At 41.4% G+C, this 21246-nt stretch overlaps 2 protein-coding genes across 7 annotated transcripts; both read right to left on the bottom strand.

Moving 5' to 3' along the window:
- Positions 1–337: 337 nt before the first annotated feature.
- Positions 338–10518, bottom strand: anks3 (ankyrin repeat and sterile alpha motif domain containing 3). Of its 6 annotated transcripts, XM_061967605.1 has the most exons (16): positions 10366–10518; positions 10023–10207; positions 6392–6590; positions 6196–6317; positions 6045–6126; positions 5857–5974; positions 5626–5784; positions 5428–5553; positions 2526–2635; positions 2300–2458; positions 2110–2234; positions 1716–1857; positions 1398–1653; positions 1266–1307; positions 1107–1198; positions 350–1041 (listed from the first exon to the last, which is right to left on the bottom strand). In XM_061967605.1, the coding sequence occupies exons 2-15, from the start codon at positions 10187–10189 to the stop codon at positions 1116–1118; spliced, it is 1890 nt and encodes a 629-aa protein (XP_061823589.1). In that variant the 5' UTR covers positions 10190–10207; positions 10366–10518; the 3' UTR covers positions 350–1041; positions 1107–1115. The 6 variants fall into 6 exon arrangements, with proteins under 6 accessions (XP_061823585.1, XP_061823584.1, XP_061823588.1 ...); XM_061967604.2 differs by having other exon boundaries at positions 341–1041; positions 1407–1653; positions 5626–5974; XM_061967602.1 differs by having other exon boundaries at positions 345–1041; positions 1266–1653.
- Positions 10519–15812: 5294 nt separating this feature from the next.
- Positions 15813–19148, bottom strand: lg11h8orf33 (linkage group 11 C8orf33 homolog). Its single transcript, XM_061967598.1, has 5 exons — positions 18970–19148; positions 18474–18862; positions 16595–16685; positions 16370–16516; positions 15813–16292 (listed from the first exon to the last, which is right to left on the bottom strand). The coding sequence occupies exons 1-5, from the start codon at positions 18995–18997 to the stop codon at positions 16120–16122; spliced, it is 828 nt and encodes a 275-aa protein (XP_061823582.1). The 5' UTR covers positions 18998–19148; the 3' UTR covers positions 15813–16119.
- Positions 19149–21246: the final 2098 nt, after the last annotated feature.

Consider the following 21246-nt stretch of genomic DNA (forward strand, 5'->3'; position numbering starts at 1 on the left):
GGTACAAGCTGTTGAGTATTTAAAAATAAGTTAAAGTACGCTCTGCTGGACATTGATGGTATTGACAGTTTATGGCATACTCTATCCATCCATTTTCTACCGCTTGTCCCTTTCCATTAAATTAAAGTGCCAATGATTGTCACACACACAGACACACACACACTAGGTGTGGCAGTTATTGTCTGCATTTGACCCATCACCCTTGATCACTCCCTGGGAGGTGAGGGGAGCAGTGAGCAGCAGCGGTGGCTGCGCCCGGGAATCATTTTTGGTGATTTAATTCCCAATTCCAACCCTTGATGCTGAGTGCCAAGCAGGGAGGTAATGGGTCCCATTTTTATATTCATACCTTTTCTACCGCTTGTCCCGCTCGACGTGCTGGAGTCTATCACAGCTGCATTCGGGCAGAAAGCGGAGTACACCCTGGACAAGTCGCCACCTCATCGTAGGGCCAACACAGATAGACAAGACAACATTGACACTCACATATTAGGGCCAAAGTTAAATGAAAACATTTCCAATCAGTCCAAACCAGCTCAGAACATTTTAAAAAAGAGATCAAAATCAGATTGAACTAATAATTCAAAGTTAAAAAGACAGTAAGGTTAAAGATTATGTTTGGGTTACAGATTTTTATTTGAATATATTCAGCAGGACATTTTTAACAGTTTTCCGTGAATTAATCATCAGAAATTAAACTTCTTAACCTGAACAGATTAAAAAAAACTTGATGCACTTGGCCTCTTTATTTAGTGGTTAAGAAGTAAAACCACATTCTTGAGAGTATTTCACAGCATTTCAACATGTGCTTCAAAGTACATCTGATCATCGACCAGCGCGAGCACACGTGCGCAGGCGTGTAAGGGCTGTGTCCCTCCTGCCTGCTTTTCCTTAACCCTCGACCGAGTTCCCACGTCTGTTCGCCGATCCCAGAGGACCAGCAGGTCCTGTGTATCTGGCCTGGCAGGTCTGGCCTTGTCTCTGGCACGCGACATTGTTTAGAGTGGTCATCTCACCCTCCGTCATCACTGGCAGAAGCCTCTGTGACAAAACTGGACTTTTAATCTAAATGTTTGGACTTGTGGGCAATTATTGTTTTGACTCACCTGCAAGGATCAAGGTCTTTCCCAACTATCTGAAACTTTTTCAGAGGCACTCAATCGCCTCAGACTCTGCAAGACAGTCTGCAAGGTCCCCGCTGTTTTGATGAAACAACATTAGAGGACTCCATGGATGTAAGAATTTAATTACCAAACCTAGCTTACTGAGTTCTTCTTGGTAGGAATCCAATTTCTTCATCAGCTCAACTTCACAGGAACGTGTCGGACATCCAGCAGAGTAAAATGTCACGTTAAAAGAAAAAGTCTCAAAAAGCGTTTTACCAGCAAGCGGCTCACCTGCGTCACCTTTTGGTTTTACTTCCACGCCGTTCAAAAATCCGTCAGCAGTGACTGAAGCAACCAGCTCAGTGCGACACACTCTGGCCTTCGCTAATGTCGCGTTCATTTCCTGGGCCAGACGGTGGTTCTCCACTAGCTCTGCATGTACCCTCCTCCACGCCACCTTGTCTTCCATCAGACATCCCTCCATCACGGTGCGCAACTCCTTCTCCTGAGACACCTGACTCTGCAGACCCTCCACTTCCTCACAGCACTACCATGGAGAACGATGAGTTAAAAGAGGATCATCCCGCGTAAAAGTGCTATCATAGTTACTTTGTGCAGCTGGATAGCCATCTCCTGCATTTCAGCTTCCAGCTGGTCAGCATATGCCTGTTCCAGAGCATCACTTGGAGGGCGAGTGCTGCTGTGCCATCTGGCAATGGCCGACGTCATCTTACGCTTTGGTCCAAACAACCTGGGAAGTCCACAACAACTTTTCATTTGAATACTTTTTAAAACCCTGCTTTGTCTTTATTAGTCTCCATGTGCAAAGAAGCATTGGCATTTTCAGCTGTGGCTTTAGACAACCATTTGATGTAGTTTTTTATGAACTCCACATCATGAGTGCAACATCCAGTCGTTTTCTCCTTCTGTTGCACAATAATTAATCCTGCACAATATTCTTGATAAATTGACTTGTGTAAAAGAAGACTCGGTAGATCCTTACGTGATCCCGATCTCTTTTAGGTCGTTCTCTGTCAGGGTGAGGAAAAGACGTAGGTCGATGTCTTGCTCCTCCAGTAAAGGGAGATACTTTGAGAAGCCAAGATGTTCCAAGAACTCAGCCAGATCCTATGGGAATATATATTATATGTTGTGTACCTACAAGTACTAATAAGTGTGAAGACGCTACACACTTTAGGACCGTTGTAGGATGATGGAACATGGGAGCATGTCCCACAGTCCCCTGTAGCACCAGTGTGCGCTGCATCGCTGCCTACATGGCGATTCTTGCCTTTGGAGTAATGAGCCTTATTGAGTCTGCGCGAGCTGCTCTTTTTGCACTGATCAGAATCCTGGTGGAGAGAGACACGGTCAATGTTGGAACCTCTTAAGGATGGGTGAATCGCTACGTTTGTTCACCTCGTTACTTTCCACCGAGGCTTCCCAGCCGTTGACAGGAGGTAGACTCTCACTGCTGCTACTGCTGCTCCTCATGGTAGGCATGTCGTTGTCCAAGAACGGACTGTCACCTGCAAATAAATTACATTGTCTTGACAAGAATATTTTGACAATATTTTTCTCAAGAAAAGATTTTTGACCAAATTTTCACCCACATTTTGCCCTGTTTTTTATATACCGTCTCAGGTCTCAGATGGCCAAACATTGTTCATAACACACTGGTCTGTATGCCCATGTATTATTCTGCCAATTCCAGTCCCCAAACAAAGAATCCCACACATTTGGGACTCAGTTTGTGCGTTTTGCAAAGTAAGCCAGCATGAGGCCAAAGAAAGTTGTAAGTACCAGCATTTTGATAAGGGAGAAACTCTTTTGAATCCAAGAAACAACTTGTAGTGAAGTAGAAAAGTGGCATCCATGTGGCTTAACCTTCCTGTCTTCACCAACAAGGTAAACGTTATGTTTTGTCATCTATATGTATTTCACATTGTTTTTTGCACATAAAACTAATTATTCTCTATACTCCAAGGTATTCAATCGAACGCAACTGGACTGTTTGGTTTGTTTTAGAAGATGTTTCGCCTCTCATCCAAGTAGGCTTCGTCGGTTCTTACTCATCGATTTAGGTTGGCCAGATCTAGTCTCGCAGCTAGTGCCAAAAACCCAAATATTTACCCGGTACTCCAACATAGGGCTGGGCGGTATACCAATTTTACAGTTAATAGCGGTATATTTTAGAAAGATATTTGAGACAAGCAACACGTAACATTACTATTTACAACAACAATAATCTGAGTACTCTCAACACTGGTTATCGAGCCATAAAACACTAAGGCAACTTAAAGCACTTTGCACGTTTCGTTTAAGATACCGGCATATGATACCAGTATATATCGTATATTGCCTTTCGAACCGAAAATACCGGGATATCAGTTTTGGTGCATATCGCCCAGCCCTACTCCAACACAAGGAGGGTGTGCCTGTGCAAAGATGATTCTGTCCTATTGTTGTGAAAAAAACATCTGTTGAGATGCAAAATAGCAACCATTCTGTCAATGCCAACGACAGTCGGTAAAGGGGAATTTCCCCTCGTTAGCATTGAGGTATTGTGAAGCAAGACGATCGCCGCCGAACGACCACTACCAGCCCTACATCAGTCGGAATCACCTACGTTAGCATGCCATTGAGTTGTAAAAGATGGCACAAAAGGAGCATCTGTGATCAAAATGTTCCTAAGTCTTGTTTTTTGTTGGAGGCTAAGTTGCATAGGATTTTAGGAACAGCTAAAAGGACAGAGTTGTATGTGGGGATAGGTGATGTCGCAGACCACCTCCTCTGTTTAGGGATGATTTTTCAACCCTGACATTTATGGCTTCCCTCACTCCCCTTTCAAATCATCGGTCCTTCCTGTCCAGAATCTGTACATTTTTGGCCTCAAAAGAGTGCCGTTTCTCCTTGTAGTGCAGGTAAACAGCTGAGTAAAATGTAAAAAGTGTTTTATATATTTTGGGTGTTTGTAACAGATTAATTAGATTTACATTATTGGAAAAATTGCTTTGGTTTTTGTAAGGTTCAGTCTTCGTCTAACTTTTTGGATTACTAACAAAAACTGATGTAGTATTACATGCACGCCAACAGGTGGGGCTAAACAACTTGTCCCCACACAAGTCAGAGCCTTTCTTCCTGTCGCTCAAACACATCAGCAACCTGGACAGCACCGCCTAAAACTAAAACTCTGTCACAAACCTGGGGGTAAAGTTTGACTCAGATTTTAAATTCGAAAAACAAATCAGCAGCGTCGTTCAAAAAAGCTTTTATGAATTACGCCAAATAGCGAAATTGAAACCGCTTCTATCAAGACATGATCTTGAGAAATTAATCCACGCTTTTATCTCGACTCGTCTTGATTATTGTAATGCCCTGTATGTTGGCATTAGCCAGGCCTCCCTCGCCCGCCTGCAGCTCGTGCAGAACTCTGCTGCTCGTCTGCTAACACAGACCCGCAGACGTGAGCACATCACCCCTATTTTAGCGTCCCTTCACTGGCTCCCTGTGCGTTACCGAATACATTTTAAACTCCTTTTATTTGTTTTTAAATGTCTAAACAACCTCGCGCCAACCTATCTCTCCGACCTCCTTCAGCCTTACTGCCCCACCCGATCCTTAAGATCAGCCGATCAGCTGCTGTTGATGGTCCCTGACACAAGGCTGAAGCTTAGAGGTGACAGAGCTTTCGCCGTTGCTGCTCCCAAGCTCTGGAACAACCTACCCCTGAGTGTTAGACAAGCCTCCTCTCTTCCTGTTTTTAAATCTCTCTTAAAAACATACTTTTATTCCATGGCTTTTAACACTGAGTGATATCCATCCTGCAATGGCGCCCCATAATACACCTGCTGTGATTCTGTTTTTATGTTTTTATTAATTCTATTTTAATTATTTATTTTTTATCGTGTTCTGTTTGTGTTTGCTCGGTACTCGTTTTATCTTTTAACCTGCTCATTGTACAGCACTTTGGCTACCCCTGTGGTAAATTTTAAATGTGCTCTATAAATAAAGTTGATTTGATTTGATTTGATAAAAGGTTGTTAGCAAACAACATTTGAGGAGTTATGATTCAAGTTTCAATATAGTAGTGATTTATGAAGCCGCTAAGAAATATTTTTATTTTAGTATACCAGCTGTAACTTCTGAAATTAACCTATATTTGTTAAACAGATAGGGTGTCTTATATTTGGGTCATATTTAATAAAAGCATTCAATACGACAACCATGATTACACACAAATTGTAACATGACGTCATCAGGCGGATGCTTCAGTAATATTTCTAATGTTTTCTACAATAATAACACAGGCGACTCTCACCTCTGCTGCTGTTGCTTTGGCCGTCCAGCTCGTTGATGGGCGAAGTCACGTCGCGATAGCAAATGCCGTCGCTCTGACTGCCGATATCGCGGAATGCCGTGTAGCCAGCACGTGCTGTACGAGGCTCTGACGTTTAAAACAAATACATTTCCTGAGCAACATTCACCATCATTTGAATAACTTTGTGTGCAAAATTACCACACGATCCTCCAGTCCTGCCAGCGCCTCCTACTCTAAACTTAGCGATAGCTTGTGGCCCGTCGTGTATGCTAATGCCCTTAGTTCGGCTGCGGCTGGGTCGTGGCCGAGGGGGGCCGCTGTCTGAGTCCTCAGAGGAGCTGAGGTCTTCAAAATGTCCTGAGGAGGTCCAGCAGACAATGCTCAAAATTAGAACATCATCACTGAAAGGTGAAGCTGCTTGGAAAGTACCTGCTTTGTTCCTTGGAGAACGTGAGTCAATGAGGCTTGCTATCTTGGTGTAGCCGTACGTCATGGCGAGGGCTCGCGCCGTCTCACCTTTGGCGTTGCGCTCATCTACCTTAACCTTCTGTAAGTGTGTCAAAAAGCTAAGCCAAGTGTCAATCACATGATGATGCTTCTGAATGTAGTGTCCTCACATGATCAAGCAGGTGCTGAACAATGATTTCATGCCCAGAAGCAGCAGCCTCCATTAGGGGAGTAAATCCAGACCCAGGCTCCCTGTGGATAATCACAAGTGGGTCCATGCAAGAGTGGAGTAGCATTTGGGCGCTAAGACGAGATCCCTACCTCACATTGGCATCGGCATTGTTATCCAGCAGAAACTTAACCATCTGCTGGTGACCCGTACATGTACAGTGAAACAGAGATGTCCAGCCTCGGCAGTCCTTCAGCTCCAGCTCTGCACCTTGCTTTTACAACCAAAAATAACAATATCAACACTTGTCCTCCTTGGATTGCTGGATGCAACCCTAATGTAATGTACCTGAAGCAGAAAGTAGGCGATGCTTTCATTCCCGCAGCTCGCCGCCAGCATCAGAGGGGTCTGTCCTTTAGCGGTGGTGGCGTTGACCTTCACACCGGCCTCAAGCAGGAGATTGGCAATGTTGTCATGACCAATGTATGAAGCATACATTAACGGGGTCCATCCTCCAATGTTCTTCCCATTCAGGTCCACCTCACGCCTAGAAAACATCAACATTAGCTACACCTGCAATGATCTTTTACTAAAATGCTACACATTGTAAAATTAAAAATGGGGGGGGTTGTCACACGGGTTGGCTCAGAGGAACTTACGGACTTAGGTTAAGAGCTCATCTCCATAGTATTGTCTTGAGTAAGACTGTGTAACTTGAGGTGAGGAGTTTTTTTCATGTCAAATTGTAAATCTTTAACTCCTTTGCATTTGTCTTTTAGGCTTATACACAAAACAGGGACACTAGAAAATGGATGGATGGATGGATGGAATTGTTACCCCTTAAAAGTGCAAAGGGATGCTGGCAAACAATTCCAGTTGGGGTTGGTTGCCACCTTCCCTTATATATTCATACATAACTAGGGCTGCAATTATTCATTCAATTAGAAAATAAGTTTTGTTTTGTATTATTGTTGTTTTGATTGAGTCTAACTAATAATTGATCAAATCTGTACTTAATGTAGTACATAGAACTTAAAATACGCTCACATAGTTTCCACACAGCCACAGCAATAGAGCGCACATGAGAGCACTGGTGTGTGGCGTCAAACAGTGGAGAGTTTTTTTTAATGCACAAGTTACTGTAAATAAGCAGTTTCAATGCTGACGATGTACATTTATTAGAAAAAAGAACAAAGGTTGTGGCAAGCAGATTATTTTAAAAATGTCCATCCATCCATCCATTTGTACCGCTTGTTCCTTTCAGGGTTGCACGGGGGCTGGAGCCTATCCCAGCTGCACTCTGGCGGTAAGCAAGTATCTAAAATATGCATTAAGGTTATAAAATGTATTTTATCTGATAACTTGATTAAATCGAACTAATCGATAGATGAATCAATTACTAAAATAATTGATAGCTGCAGCCCAATAAATGTAACATACTGAATACCAGGGTTATTTAACTAAATTGTTTTGGGGGCCACATTTCAAGACAGCTATTGACTGGGGGTGCTGGACTACTATCTATACTAGTATTTATATTTTGTTTATTCCTGACAATCAGTATCCTCTGCAGTGGGCATTTAACTTTAGACTATTTTGTCTGTATTACTAAATTCTGGAAAAAAATGTCCCCAACTATAAAACAGTATTGCTCTTCTGTTTTTAAGGACCAACTATAAAAAAGCTAATCAAAGATGATCTTATCTATATGGTAGTAGAGGTGGGAGAAACAATCGATTTTTACATGCATAGCAATTCGGACATAGACTATTATAGACTCGATTAGTAAATGTCAATCGATTTATTTATTGTAAATAAAGTAATGCAGTTACAGTTAATGCAGTTCTAAAAGTTGGCTGACTGCAGCAAACAACCTCGCAGAGATCCGACCAGCTCCTTTACTATTGGGCACTTATGGTCCAGTTTTGCACACATTTTCATTAATTTAATAAAGGTGGGAATTCAACTGTTTCTTATTCGAAATGAGTTGGGGTTTTTGTTTTTTTTTGGGAAGTGAGAAATGCTTATTTAGTGAAACGAAAACAAATGTAAAACTGCATTCGAGTAACACAACTTAGACAGAGCTGACCGCTGAACCCCCCCCTGACCCTCATTCCTTGTGTTTATTTACTTTTACGTTATTTTTTTTTGCATATCTTATGTAGTATTTATTTATTTATTTTACCTTATTTATCTTTAATATATTTGTTAGATTGAATCTAAGTTTGCATATATTCATGTGTGTCTATATTTGTTGTGGGCACTAGGTGACAATTACCTTGGTAATAAAAGTGGGTGGGTATTGTAAGGGGTGGGGTTTACTATGTTACATATTGTAAAATGTGCAGATACCTCAACTTGCTGTTGCCATTATCCACCATACTGTACTGTCTGCAAAATTCAATAAAAATATTTGGAAGAAAAAAAAAAAAAAATGTAAAACTGCATCAATATACAAAAATTAAAGATGCATCAATTAACAATTTTTAATCGAATCGCAGCTCCAGAATCATAATAGAATCGTGAGATGCCCAACTATTCCCACCTGTATATGACAGCACTCTAGTAAATAGGAATCTGCTTCAAAAATGTAAAGCCCTTTTTCAAGTCTTTTAACTGAGTTAAAAGTTATTCATGCGTTCGTTACGTCTCGTCTCGACTACTGTAACGTATTATTTTCGGGTCTCCCTATGTCTAGCATTAAAAAAATTACAGTTGGTACAAAATGCGGCTGCTAGACTTTTGACAAGAACAAGAAAGTTTGATCATATTACGCCTATACTGGCCCACCTGCACTGGCTTCCTGTGCACTTAAGATGTGACTTTAAGGTTTTACTACTTACATATAAAATACTAACACGGTCTAGCTCCGTCCTATCTTGTCGATTGCATTGTACCATATGTCCCGGCAAGAAATCTGCGTTCAAAGAACTCCGGCTTATTAGTGATTCCCAGAGCCCAAAAAAAAGTCTGCGGGCTATAGAGCGTTTTCTATTCGGGCTCCAGTACTATGGAATGCCCTCCCGGTAACAATTAGAGATGCTACCTCAGTAGAAGCATTTAAGTCCCATCTTAAAACTCATTTGTATACTCTAGCCTTTAAATAGCCCCCCTGTTAGACCAGTTGATCTGCCGTTTCTTTTCTTTTCTCCTCTGCTCCCCTTTTCCTTGAGGGGGGGGGGGGCACAGGTCCGGTGGCCATGGATGAAGTGCTGGCTGTCCAGAGTCGGGACCCGGGGTGGACCGCTCGCCTGTGCATCGGCTGGGAACATCTCTGCGCTGCTGACCCGTCTCCGCTCGGGATGGTGTCCTGCTGGCCCCACTATGGACTGGACTCTTACTATTATGTTGGATCCACTATGGACTGGACTCTCACAATATTATGTCAGACCCACTCGACATCCATTGCTTTCGGTCTCCCCTAGAGGGGGGGGGGTTACCCACATATGCGGTCCTCTCCAAGGTTTCTCATAGTCATTCACATCGACGTCCCACTGGGGTGAGTTTTTCCTTGCCCGTATGTGGGCTTTGTACCGAGGATGTCGTTGTGGCTTGTGCAGCCCTTTGAGACACTTGTGATTTAGGGCTATATAAATAAAGATTGATTGATTGATTGATGAGTTAGCGGGCCGGTTTGGTGTCATATTTGGCTCCCCTGGACCACCAGTTGAATATCTCTGCTGTATACATTAAAGTAGACTGGCCTAAAGATATTTACAGTTTGTTCATTGCTCATTTTGATTTAAGATTCATAAAAAGATATGCATTGGTCGAATGATCTTCTTAAAACAATAAATAACAATGTGACAGGCAACCCGGGGTGCCTTTGATAGTTGATCAACTTCTTGATTGAGGAGTTTTAAAATGAGATGGTTACACAAATCGAGGAAACACCTTGAGCTTCATTTTAATGTAGGAACGACTATTGAAATATGTTTTTATGATGAGCATTTAGACTAGAGTAATATGGAGGATCCACCTTTTGATGCACTCTGCCACCACGTCATACTGGCCGATGGAGCAGGCGGTGTGCAGGTCCAGAGGGACGTCCAGCTCCTCGGCTCTCACCAGAGACTCGCCCAGCCAGAGGGAGAGACTGACTCCCAGCTGCTCCGACTCACTGGCCTCATCGCTTAGCTCGGACATCTCTCTTCAGACACAGTCCTCAAAAGTCAATATGTATTCAAAACAAAAGTTAGTTTAGCAACAGTACTCGAATAAGTGAATCTTGACTGTACGTTAGCTATTTGAGCTAGCTGCAACTTCCTTCAGCAGGAGAGTTAAAATAACGTTACGCCCCCTCACCTAGCTAATGAACTCACCTTCAGTGCTACAGCATGTAAATGGTGTACTAAGATGTCAAATACGAATACAAATACCAATGTTAGTTTGTTGCGATACAACTTTTCTGTTTGGTTTACTGACGTCAGCTGTCAACGTACCGCCTTTCCGGTTCTTCTTGTTCGTTGTTAAATTGGCGTTTGGCAAACATCTTTACGGTGCAGTAGCGCCACCCTGGTCCAGTTTCAGTACTGCAACGCAATACTGCTAGGATTTACCGGTAACTTACAGGTAAAAGCCAGTAAATTAGAATATTTTGGAAAACTTGATTTATTTCAGTAATTGCATTCAAAAGGTGTAACTTGTACATTATATTTATTCATTGCACACAGACTGATGCATTCAAATGTTTATTTCATTTAATTTTGATGATTTGAAGTGGCAACAAATGAAAATCCAAAATTCCGTGTGTCACAAAATTAGAATATTACTTAAGGCTAATACAAAAAAGGGATTTTTAGAAATGTTGGCCAACTGAAAAGTATGAAAATGAAAAATATGAGCATGTACAATACTCAATACTTGGTTGGAGCTCCTTTTGCCTCAATTACTGCGTTAATGCGGCGTGGCATGGAGTCGATGAGTTTCTGGCACTGCTCAGGTGTTATGAGAGCCCAGGTTGCTCTGATAGTGGCCTTCAACTCTTCTGCGTTTTTGGGTCTGGCATTCTGCATCTTCCTTTTCACAATACCCCACAGATTTTCTATGGGGCTAAGGTCAGGGGAGTTGGCGGGCCAATTTAGAACAGAAATACCATGGTCCGTAAACCAGGCACGGGTAGATTTTGCGCTGTGTGCAGGCGCCAAGTCCTGTTGGAACTTGAAATCTCCATCTCCATAGAGCAGGTCAGCAGCAGGAAGCATGAAGTGCTCTAAAACTTGCTGGTAGACGGCTGCGTTGACCCTGGATCTCAGGAAACAGAGTGGACCGACACCAGCAGATGACATGGCACCCCAAACCATCACTGATGGTGGAAACTTTACACTAGACTTCAGGCAACGTGGATCCTGTGCCTCTCCTGTCTTCCTCCAGACTCTGGGACCTCGATTTCCAAAGGAAATGCAAAATTTGCATGGTTGGGTGATGGTTTGGGGTGCCATGTCATCTGCTGGTGTCGGTCCACTCTGTTTCCTGAGATCCAGGGTCAACGCAGCCGTCTACCAGCAAGTTTTAGAGCACTTCATGCTTCCTGCTGCTGACCTGCTCTATGGAGATGGAGATTTCAAGTTCCAACAGGACTTGGCGCCTGCACACAGCGCAAAATCTACCCGTGCCTGGTTTACGGACCATGGTATTTCTGTTCTAAATTGGCCCGCCAACTCCCCTGACCTTAGCCCCATAGAAAATCTGTGGGGTATTGTGAAAAGGAAGATGCAGAATGCCAGACCCAAAAACGCAGAAGAGTTGAAGGCCACTATCAGAGCAACCTGGGCTCTCATAACACCTGAGCAGTGCCAGAAACTCATCGACTCCATGCCACGCCGCATTAACGCAGTAATTGAGGCAAAAGGAGCTCCAACCAAGTATTGAGTATTGTACATGCTCATATTTTTCATTTTCATACTTTTCAGTTGGCCAACATTTCTAAAAATCCCTTTTTTGTATTAGCCTTAAGTAATATTCTAATTTTGTGACACGCGGAATTTTGGATTTTCATTTGTTGCCACTTCAAATCATCAAAATTAAATGAAATAAACATTTGAATGCATCAGTCTGTGTGCAATGAATAAATATAATGTACAAGTTACACCTTTTGAATGCAATTACTGAAATAAATCAAGTTTTTCAAAATATTCTAATTTACTGGCTTTTACCTGTATATCCGTGGTGGTCAAACTAGCGCTGTTCACAATGGGTACTAGGCGCCATTAAGCCTCTCTCGAAGAAAACATACCCTATACTTGATTTGTTTTTGGCTGTATGAATCGTACACATCGCGAAAAGGATCAACGTATATTCAGAATTCCTCGAGAGGTCATTAAAAAGGGAGGAAGAGTGCAAAATTTTACAAAACGAGGAGAAAAACATGCAGCTCACACTCCAGCTCAAAGGAGCATGAGTTTGCAGTGATCAATTCAGTAAAGGTTGGTTTGATATACTTTTAAAGTACCAATGATTGTCTCACACACACACTAGATGTGGCGAAATTATTCTCTGCATTTGACCCATCACCCTTGATCACCCCCTGGGAGGTGAGGGGAGCAGTGAGCAGCAGCAGTGGCCGCGCCCAGGAATCATTTTTAGTGATTTAACCCCCAATTCCAACCCTTGATGCTGAGTGCCAAGCACAATCATTGGTACTTTAACTTTAATTAAACGACGTGGCGGGCCTTGATGCCGAGTGCCAGGCAGGGAGGTCATGGGTCCCATTTTTATAGTCTTTGGTATGACTCGGCCGGGGTTTGAACTCTCAACCTACCACTGAGGCCACTGAGTAGGTTAACATTTATTTCCCATTTAAGTATTATCTTGATATGATTTGTATTTCTTAAACTCAGTGTTTCGAAAAGCATCAACTCGGCGAGTCTAAGTAAAAGAAAGCAAGTGTGAGCAAAACCTAAAAGAGTTCAACTTTTACCAAAGGCAGCAATTACAAATGCACATAAACCAGTTATATTTTGATAAAGACAGGAAAAACACGCTCCTCGTAAACGGCACGTGCGCAGCAACAAACATTGCTTATTTAGACGCGGAGTTAAAACATGATATGCAACTTTATCTGAGATAATACGATGCATATTTATCCGGCAGAGTCTTGATACCATTTTCCTTGACACAGCCACACATAAAGAAGTCGCAGACCTCCATGCTCTTCCGAGTTTTCATCTGTTTTGTCGTGTAGAATGACGTCTGGAGCACAATAGTTCGATATTTCTATAATCCTTGATTATAGATCTTTTTTTGATAAAGTATGAATATCTATTTCATTGCGTAGTTAACATTTTTTGCTCGTATCTGCTTTTTGCAGGAAGATTTAAGCCTCTTTTGTACTGCGATTGTTGGCACGCTGCTTGCTGTACAACAGCCATCTTAGCTTGGTTGACCACCACTGTTTTCACTTCCGGGAAAAAGTCACGTGTCGGAATAATTTTGATTGATTGATTGAGACTTAGTTGATTGCACAGTACAGTACATATTCTGTACAATTGACCACTAAATGGTAACACCCGAATACGTTTTTCAACTTGTTTAAGTCGGGGTCCACGTTTATCAATTCATGGTATACAAGCAAATGCCTCAATTTTCCGTTATTAATCGGTTAAAAGATCTAAAAAAACGAAACAAATGTATCCACAGAAAACAATGTAAATCCAATTCATCCGTTCCAGACACCGTAAAATGTAAACACAAAACACTTTTTATGAAATAAGTAATAGGTTTAGATGCCACAAGCAATGAAAAATGTACATAAACTACGAATTAATGGATGAATAGACATTTAACATCAGTATTCAAGCCAGTAGGCGCCATATTAGTCTTGTTTGGCTGGCCCATACAGGTGTGTTGTGTTCAGCTCTCGTTGACTTTAATTGGACTATTACTGTATGCTACAACTTTATTTGGCTCTATTGGGGGTTCTTTTGCAGCCATACTCCAAAAAAAGGCACGTAGACAGAGTCACCACATGTGTCTTCAGTCGTACTAAAAACTGAGACAGTCAAATCAAATCAAATCAAATCAACTTTATTTATAAAGCACATTTAAAATTTACCACAGGGGTAGCCAAAGTGCTGTACAATGAACAGGTTAAAAGATAAAACGAGTACCGAGCAAACACAACACAACCAGAACACGATAAAAAATAAATAATTAAAATAGAATTAATAAAAACATAAAAACAGGATCACAGCAGGTGTATTATGGGGCGCCATTGCAGGATGGATATCACTCAGTGTTAAAAGCCATGGAATAAAAGTATGTTTTTAAGAGAGATTTAAAAACAGGAAGAGAGGAGGCTTGTCTAACACTCAGGGGTAGGTCGTTCCAGAGCTTGGGAGCAGCAACGGCGAAAGCTCTGTCACCTCTAAGCTTCAGCCTTGTGTCAGGGACCGTCAACAGCAGCTGATCGGCTGATCTTAAGGATCGGGTGGGGCAGTAAGGCTGAAGGAGGTCGGAGAGATAGGTTGGCGCGAGGTTGTTTAGACATTTAAAAACAAATAAAAGGAGTTTAAAATGTATTCGGTAACGCACAGGGAGCCAGTGAAGGGACGCTAAAATAGGGGTGATGTGCTCACGTCTGCGGGTCTGTGTTAGCAGACGAGCAGCAGAGTTCTGCACGAGCTGCAGGCGGGCGAGGGAGGCCTGGCTAATGCCAACATACAGGGCATTACAGTAATCAAGACGAGTCGAGATAAAAGCGTGGATTAATTTCTCAAGATCATGTCTTGATAGAAGCGGTTTCACTTTCGCTATTTGGCGTAATTGATAAAAGCTTTTTTGAACGATGCTGCTGATTTGTTTTTCGAATTTAAAATCTGAGTCAAACTTTACCCCCAGGTTTGTGACAGAGTCGCTGAGATACGGGGTCAGAGTGCCGAGGTCAACGTTGGGGGAGGGAGAGCGACTTGGACCGAACAACATAACTTCTGTTTTGTCTTCATTTAGGCTCAGGAAGTTAGCTGAAAGCCAGACTTTGATGTCGTGCAGGCAGTCAATAAGACTTTGAACCGTGTTATTTTGTGCCATGGGAAAATAAATCTGGCAATCATCGGCATAAAAATGAAATGCAATACTGTACTTCCTAAAAATAGAACCAAGGGGGAGAAGGTAAAGCGCAAATAAAATTGGGGCAAGGATTGAGCCCTGGGGGACCCCATGTGGTAAAGGAGCTGTGGACGACATAAAACTGTCTACTTTTACACAAAAACTCCTGTCGGTTAGGTACGACCGGAACCAGTTGAGGGCGGCGCCCTTAATGCCCACACAGTTCTCAAGACGAGTGATTAAGGTGGCGTGGTCGACGGTGTATGGAAACAGAAATTTTTTACGTGACCGTTTTGGCCTATAACTGAGTCGTATCTTGCCATACAGCAATAGATGATATGTCTATTACCTGACCTCTTCTATGTTAGCTACCTCTCTTTGTTTATAATGTCTATTTTCTACTGGATCTACTCTCTATTTTATGCTGCAGCTGTTACATATACTGTAATATTGTACATGGTATTTGTTATACTGTATATATTATATAACAATATAATATAATATATCAGTATATATCATATACTGTATATATAATATGTAAATATTACATATATGTTATATTTATATTGCTACTGCGGTACATTTTTTGTCTACTTTATACCAGCATTATCCACTACATCCTTTGTAACTGAGCTACTGTGTGGAACAATTTCCCTTGTGAATCATTAAAATTGGTCTAAGTCTAATGTCTAAGTCGAAGTATGAAAAACAAGGCACAACGGTATCGCTTTAGGAGTAAACAGTTTGTTTAATTGCTTATTGTTGTTTATATTTCTTCACAAAAATGTAGATATATTCTGCTTTTGGGTGAAATTGTAGAATGAAGAAAAAGTGTGCTATATCCGTAGCAGGTGAACTTAATTTGAGATTTCTACTTAAAGTCTCATGTTGCAGTAATTTTTGCACAACTTGTAATTCTCCAACAAGATGCAATTTATTTACTAAAAAGAAAGAGTAAAGCATTATTAATAGGACAATGACGATTGTTTCCAACCTCAAACCTGCTCGAAAGCTTGTCCTAAAAGCTGAAATTAGAGAAAATTGAAGCGAAACGCCTCCTTTGATGCGGTAAACGCGAAGGAATTTTCTGACTCCTGACCCTCACTTTGCTGCCGGTTTTCCTCCTGTTTGCCTTCAGCTCTCCGATGGAAAACCGATTTTTTGGGCGACTCAGACTTTACTTTGAGTTGAGCGGATGCAAGTTCTGAAAAATACAAATAAATCAGACAAACAGGTCAAGTGATGCCCCACATTTTCACAAAGAACACCAGAATTACTCACCACTTTGGATAAGTTTGAACTGCTTGCTCTGTTCGTCTTCCATTTTCTTCCTGTAATCTCCCGCCATGGCCCTCATCACTTGCCTCTTCTTGACCAGGGGAGCTTTGGAGCTGCGTAACGTCTTAAGGGCATGAGATGCATCCTCCCCTTGCAGGGAAAATAAACAGAAAGTGCTGTGTAAATAAATATGTGACACATCGTGTGCGATGCAGAAAGGGAACTAACTCTGCTTCATAGTAGCTTTCTGCGACTTCAATCCCAGTTGTAACTGCTCAACGCACCAGTCCAGCTGTCTTTTAAACTCTTCTTCAGCACTCTAGAAAACAAATCAAGTCAACAGGGCAAATCACTCTACGGAGACAGCCCTCGCAAAAATGACTAATGATCTACTGCTAACGATGGATTCTGATGCGTCATCTATGTTGCTGCTTCTTGATCTTAGCGCTGCTTTCGATACCGTCGATCATAATATTTTATTAGAGCGTATCAAAACACGTATTGGTATGTCAGACTTAGCTTTGTCGTGGTTTAACTCTTATCTTACTGACAGGATGCAATGCGTCTCCCATAATAATGTGACCTCGGACTATGTTAAGGTAACGTGCGGAGTTCCTCAGGGTTCGGTTCTTGGCCCTGCACTCTTTAGTATTTACATGCTGCCGCTAGGCGACATCATACGCTAATACGGTGTTAGCTTTCATTGCTATGCTGATGACACCCAACTCTACATGCCCCTAAAGCTGACCAACACGCCGGATTGTAGTCAGCTGGAGGCGTGTCTTAATGAAATTAAACAATGGATGTCCGCTAACTTCTTGCAACTCAACGCCAAGAAAACGGAAATGCTGATTATCGGTCCTGCTAAACACCGACATTTATTTAATAATACCACCTTAACATTTGACAACCAAACAATTACACAAGGCGAATCAGTAAAGAATCTGGGTATTATCTTCCACCCAACTCTCTCGTTTGAATCACACATTAAGAGTGTTACTAAAACGGCCTTCTTTCATCTCCGTAATATCGCTAAAATTCGTTCTATTTTATCCACTAGCGACGCTAAGATCATTATTCATGCGTTCGTTACGTCTCGTCTCGACTACTGTAACGTATTATTTTCGGGTCTCCCTATGTCTAGCATTAAAAAATTACAGTTGGTACAAAATGCGGCTGCTAGACTTTTGACAAGAACAAGAAAGTTTGATCATATTACGCCTATACTGGCTCACCTGCACTGGCTTCCTGTGCACTTAAGAAGTGACTTTAAGGTTTTACTACTTACGTATAAAATACTACACGGTCTAGCTCCGTCCTATCTTGTCGATTGCATTGTACCATATGTCCCGGCAAGAAATCTGCGTTCAAAGAACTCCGGCTTATTAGTGATTCCCAGAGCCCAAAAAAAGTCTGCGGGCTATAGAGCGTTTTCTATTCGGGCTCCAGTACTATGGAATGCCCTCCCGGTAACAATTAGAGATGCTACCTCAGTAGAAGCATTTAAGTCCCATCTTAAAACTCATTTGTATACTCTAGCCTTTAAATAGCCCCCCTGTTAGACCAGTTGATCTGCCGTTTCTTTTCTTTTCTCCTCTGCTCCCCTTTTCCTTGAGGGGGGGGGGGCACAGGTCCGGTGGCCATGGATGAAGTGCTGGCTGTCCAGAGTCGGGACCCGGGGTGGACCGCTCGCCTGTGCATCGGCTGGGAACATCTCTGCGCTGCTGACCCGTCTCCGCTCGGGATGGTGTCCTGCTGGCCCCACTATGGACTGGACTCTTACTATTATGTTGGATCCACTATGGACTGGACTCTCACAATATTATGTCAGACCCACTCGACATCCATTGCTTTCGGTCTCCCCTAGAGGGGGGGGGTTACCCACATATGCGGTCCTCTCCAAGGTTTCTCATAGTCATTCACATCGACGTCCCACTGGGGTGAGTTTTTCCTTGCCCGTATGTGGGCTTTGTACCGAGGATGTCGTTGTGGCTTGTGCAGCCCTTTGAGACACTTGTGATTTAGGGCTATATAAATAAAGATTGATTGATTGATTGAACTCATTTTAACCCAGCAAGATTTAATAAATAAATAAATAAACACTGACCATCTCTGTGTTTTTGCCTGCTTGACTCGCTTCAATTGCACTTGTCTCTGCGGGTGCCTCTGCATTCACCGTGGACATTTTCTTTCCACGTTTCTTCTTTTTCTTTGCTTTTGATTGTGCAGGCTGTGCAAGCGGGGAGCTGCTATCCTCCGGCACAGTAATGCCATTTTCATTCTTAGGGAATGAAGTCTCTGCTGCCACGTTATCTATAGTTGCATCAGGGATTGGGGAGTTCATTGTGATCTTCAGTCCTGTATTGGGCAATAGACTCTCTGATGATGCTTCTTGTTGGGTCTGCAAGTCCTTAGGGAAAAAATCAAATCTGAAGTTATTGTTGCTGGGAGTCCAGAGTGACTTGGCAGCTTCGTTGTTTGGCTTTTCTTCAATATCTGCGAGAAAACGCAAATCCAGTCTATCAAAACACAAATACGTACGAATAAACAAATGTGTTATTAAAAATAGCAATTCATGCAGTTACGTTTGTTGTATTGTTTACCTCGGAACATCAGACGTTCCTCGCTCATATTGTATAGTTAGTCCGTACTAGTTAGTGGTTTCCTAACTCAAATAAAGCTCGGCTGTTACAACCGAATAAACTACTTTACATACACGTGTTTCCTTTGAAACCATTTATTTGTAAACATTTCCGATGCATGCCATTTAGATACCACTAGTGCCACTTCTTCTTCTTCTTCTTTTGTTTTTATGGCGGTTGGCAAGCAACCTTGTGGTGTGCATTACCGCCACCTACTGTAATGGAGTGTGGATCGAGGTGGATCCCTACTCTATATTCTTTTATTTAACCCAGTATTTTTTAAATATGTGCATATTGCTTTATAACCTATGTGTTCTGAGTGCATTCCTAATATATCTTCCACTGCTAACCTAATATTCTCTTTCGCTAACTTACTTTCCAGTATTTCCCTTTCTCTATTATATTTCCTACAATGTATTAAAACATGTCCTACACTTTCTAGCTGTTGGCAAGAATCACACAGTCCTGTAGTATGTTTCCCTATCAATTTTAATGAACTATTTAGATATGTATGTCCTAATCTCATTCTAGTAATAATGTCTTCTTCCTTCCTATTTCTATTGCCTCCTCTCATTACACCTACTCTCCTCTGGACTTTGTAATATTCTCTACCTGTTGTTTCCTTATTCCAATTATCCTGCCACTTTTTATTGTGTTCCATCTTAATTATGTTCTTCACTTCCTCTTTACTGTGCTTAATCTCCATGTTTACTTCTGTTTTAGTAGTTGCTTGTTTTGCGTACTTATCCGCTAATTCGTTCCCCTCAACTCCTACATGAGCAGGAACCCAAAGAAATGTTACCACACCTCCCGCTTTATTTATTCTGTAATTTGCCTGAACTATTTCATAAACTAAATCTTGTCTTGTTTCTGATGCTATGTTTTTTATGCTCATCAATGCACTACTGGAGTCTGAGCACACGACTGCTTTTCTTGCTTTATTTTCTTCTATCCAATGAATTGCCATATAAATTGCTACCAATTCTCCCGTAAAAACCGATAACTTATCACTAATTCTTTTATTTAATACTATGTTTCCTTGTGGGATAACAGCTGCTGCTCCTACCTTATTATTTATAGTTTTTGATGCATCTGTGTACACCATGATGTTGTCTAAAAACGTTTTCTCAATCCATTGTTCTATCTGGTAACTATTTAAATTTCTATTCTTTAGTAATTGCATGTTTACATTTGGGTTTTCATACATCCACGGTGGTATTGCAGGGATTGGTACTGTAGGGCTAACTTTAATATTATCAATTTGAGCTTTATTACATATGTCTCCTATTATCCACCCGAAACTATTCATTTTTTTCTTCTCTTTTTCTTGGCAGTTTAATAACACTTGATGGGTTGGATGTCCTTGCTTGGATCCTTTTAAGTTTGCCCAATAAACTGCTGACAATTGATCTCTCCTCATATCTAAAGGTTTTTCATTCATCTCTACTTGTAATGCTGTAACTGGGGTTGATTTTGTAGCTCCACAACATAACCTTAAAGCCTGTGATTGGATCCTGTCTATTTTCCCAAGTAATGTTTTTGAAGCAGATTGATAAATAATGCATCCATAATCAATAACAGATCGAATTAAAGTCATATATATTGCTTTCAATGTCTGCCTATCAGCCCCCCAATCTTTACCCCTCAAAGCCCTCATTATATTTAACACCTTTTTACTTTTCTCCACTATTTTGCTGATGTGGGTTGACCAGTTAATATTTTTATCAAACCATATACCCAAATATTTAAATACTTGTACCTCTTCTATATTTTCTCCATAGAGTTTAATTTGGAGCTTGTTTTGTACTTTCCTCTTTGTAAAATTTATGACTTTTGTCTTTCCAACAGAGAATCTTAAACCCCAAGCCGTTCCCCATTCTTCAACATTATTTACCGCTTTTTGAATCTTCTTTTCTATATGATTAGTATTTCTACCTCTCTTCCACATCACACCATCATCAGCAAACAGTGCCACATCCACTAACCCTTCTACTTCACTAAAAACTTCATTTATCATTATTGAAAATAATACTGGACTTATTATACTTCCTTGCGGGGTCCCATTTTCCACTTCATATACTCTGCTGTATTCATTCTCTATTTTTACTAATATTTTTCTACTTGTTAAGAAGTCTTTTATCCATCTATACATTTTCCCTCTAATCCCAATTTTATTTAGTTTTATCAGCAACCCCTGTTTCCACAACATATCATAAGCTTTCTCTATATCAAAAAATA

This window comes from Nerophis lumbriciformis, linkage group LG11 (genome assembly GCF_033978685.3).
Source record: "Nerophis lumbriciformis linkage group LG11, RoL_Nlum_v2.1, whole genome shotgun sequence".
Classification (NCBI taxonomy): domain Eukaryota; kingdom Metazoa; phylum Chordata; class Actinopteri; order Syngnathiformes; family Syngnathidae; genus Nerophis; species Nerophis lumbriciformis.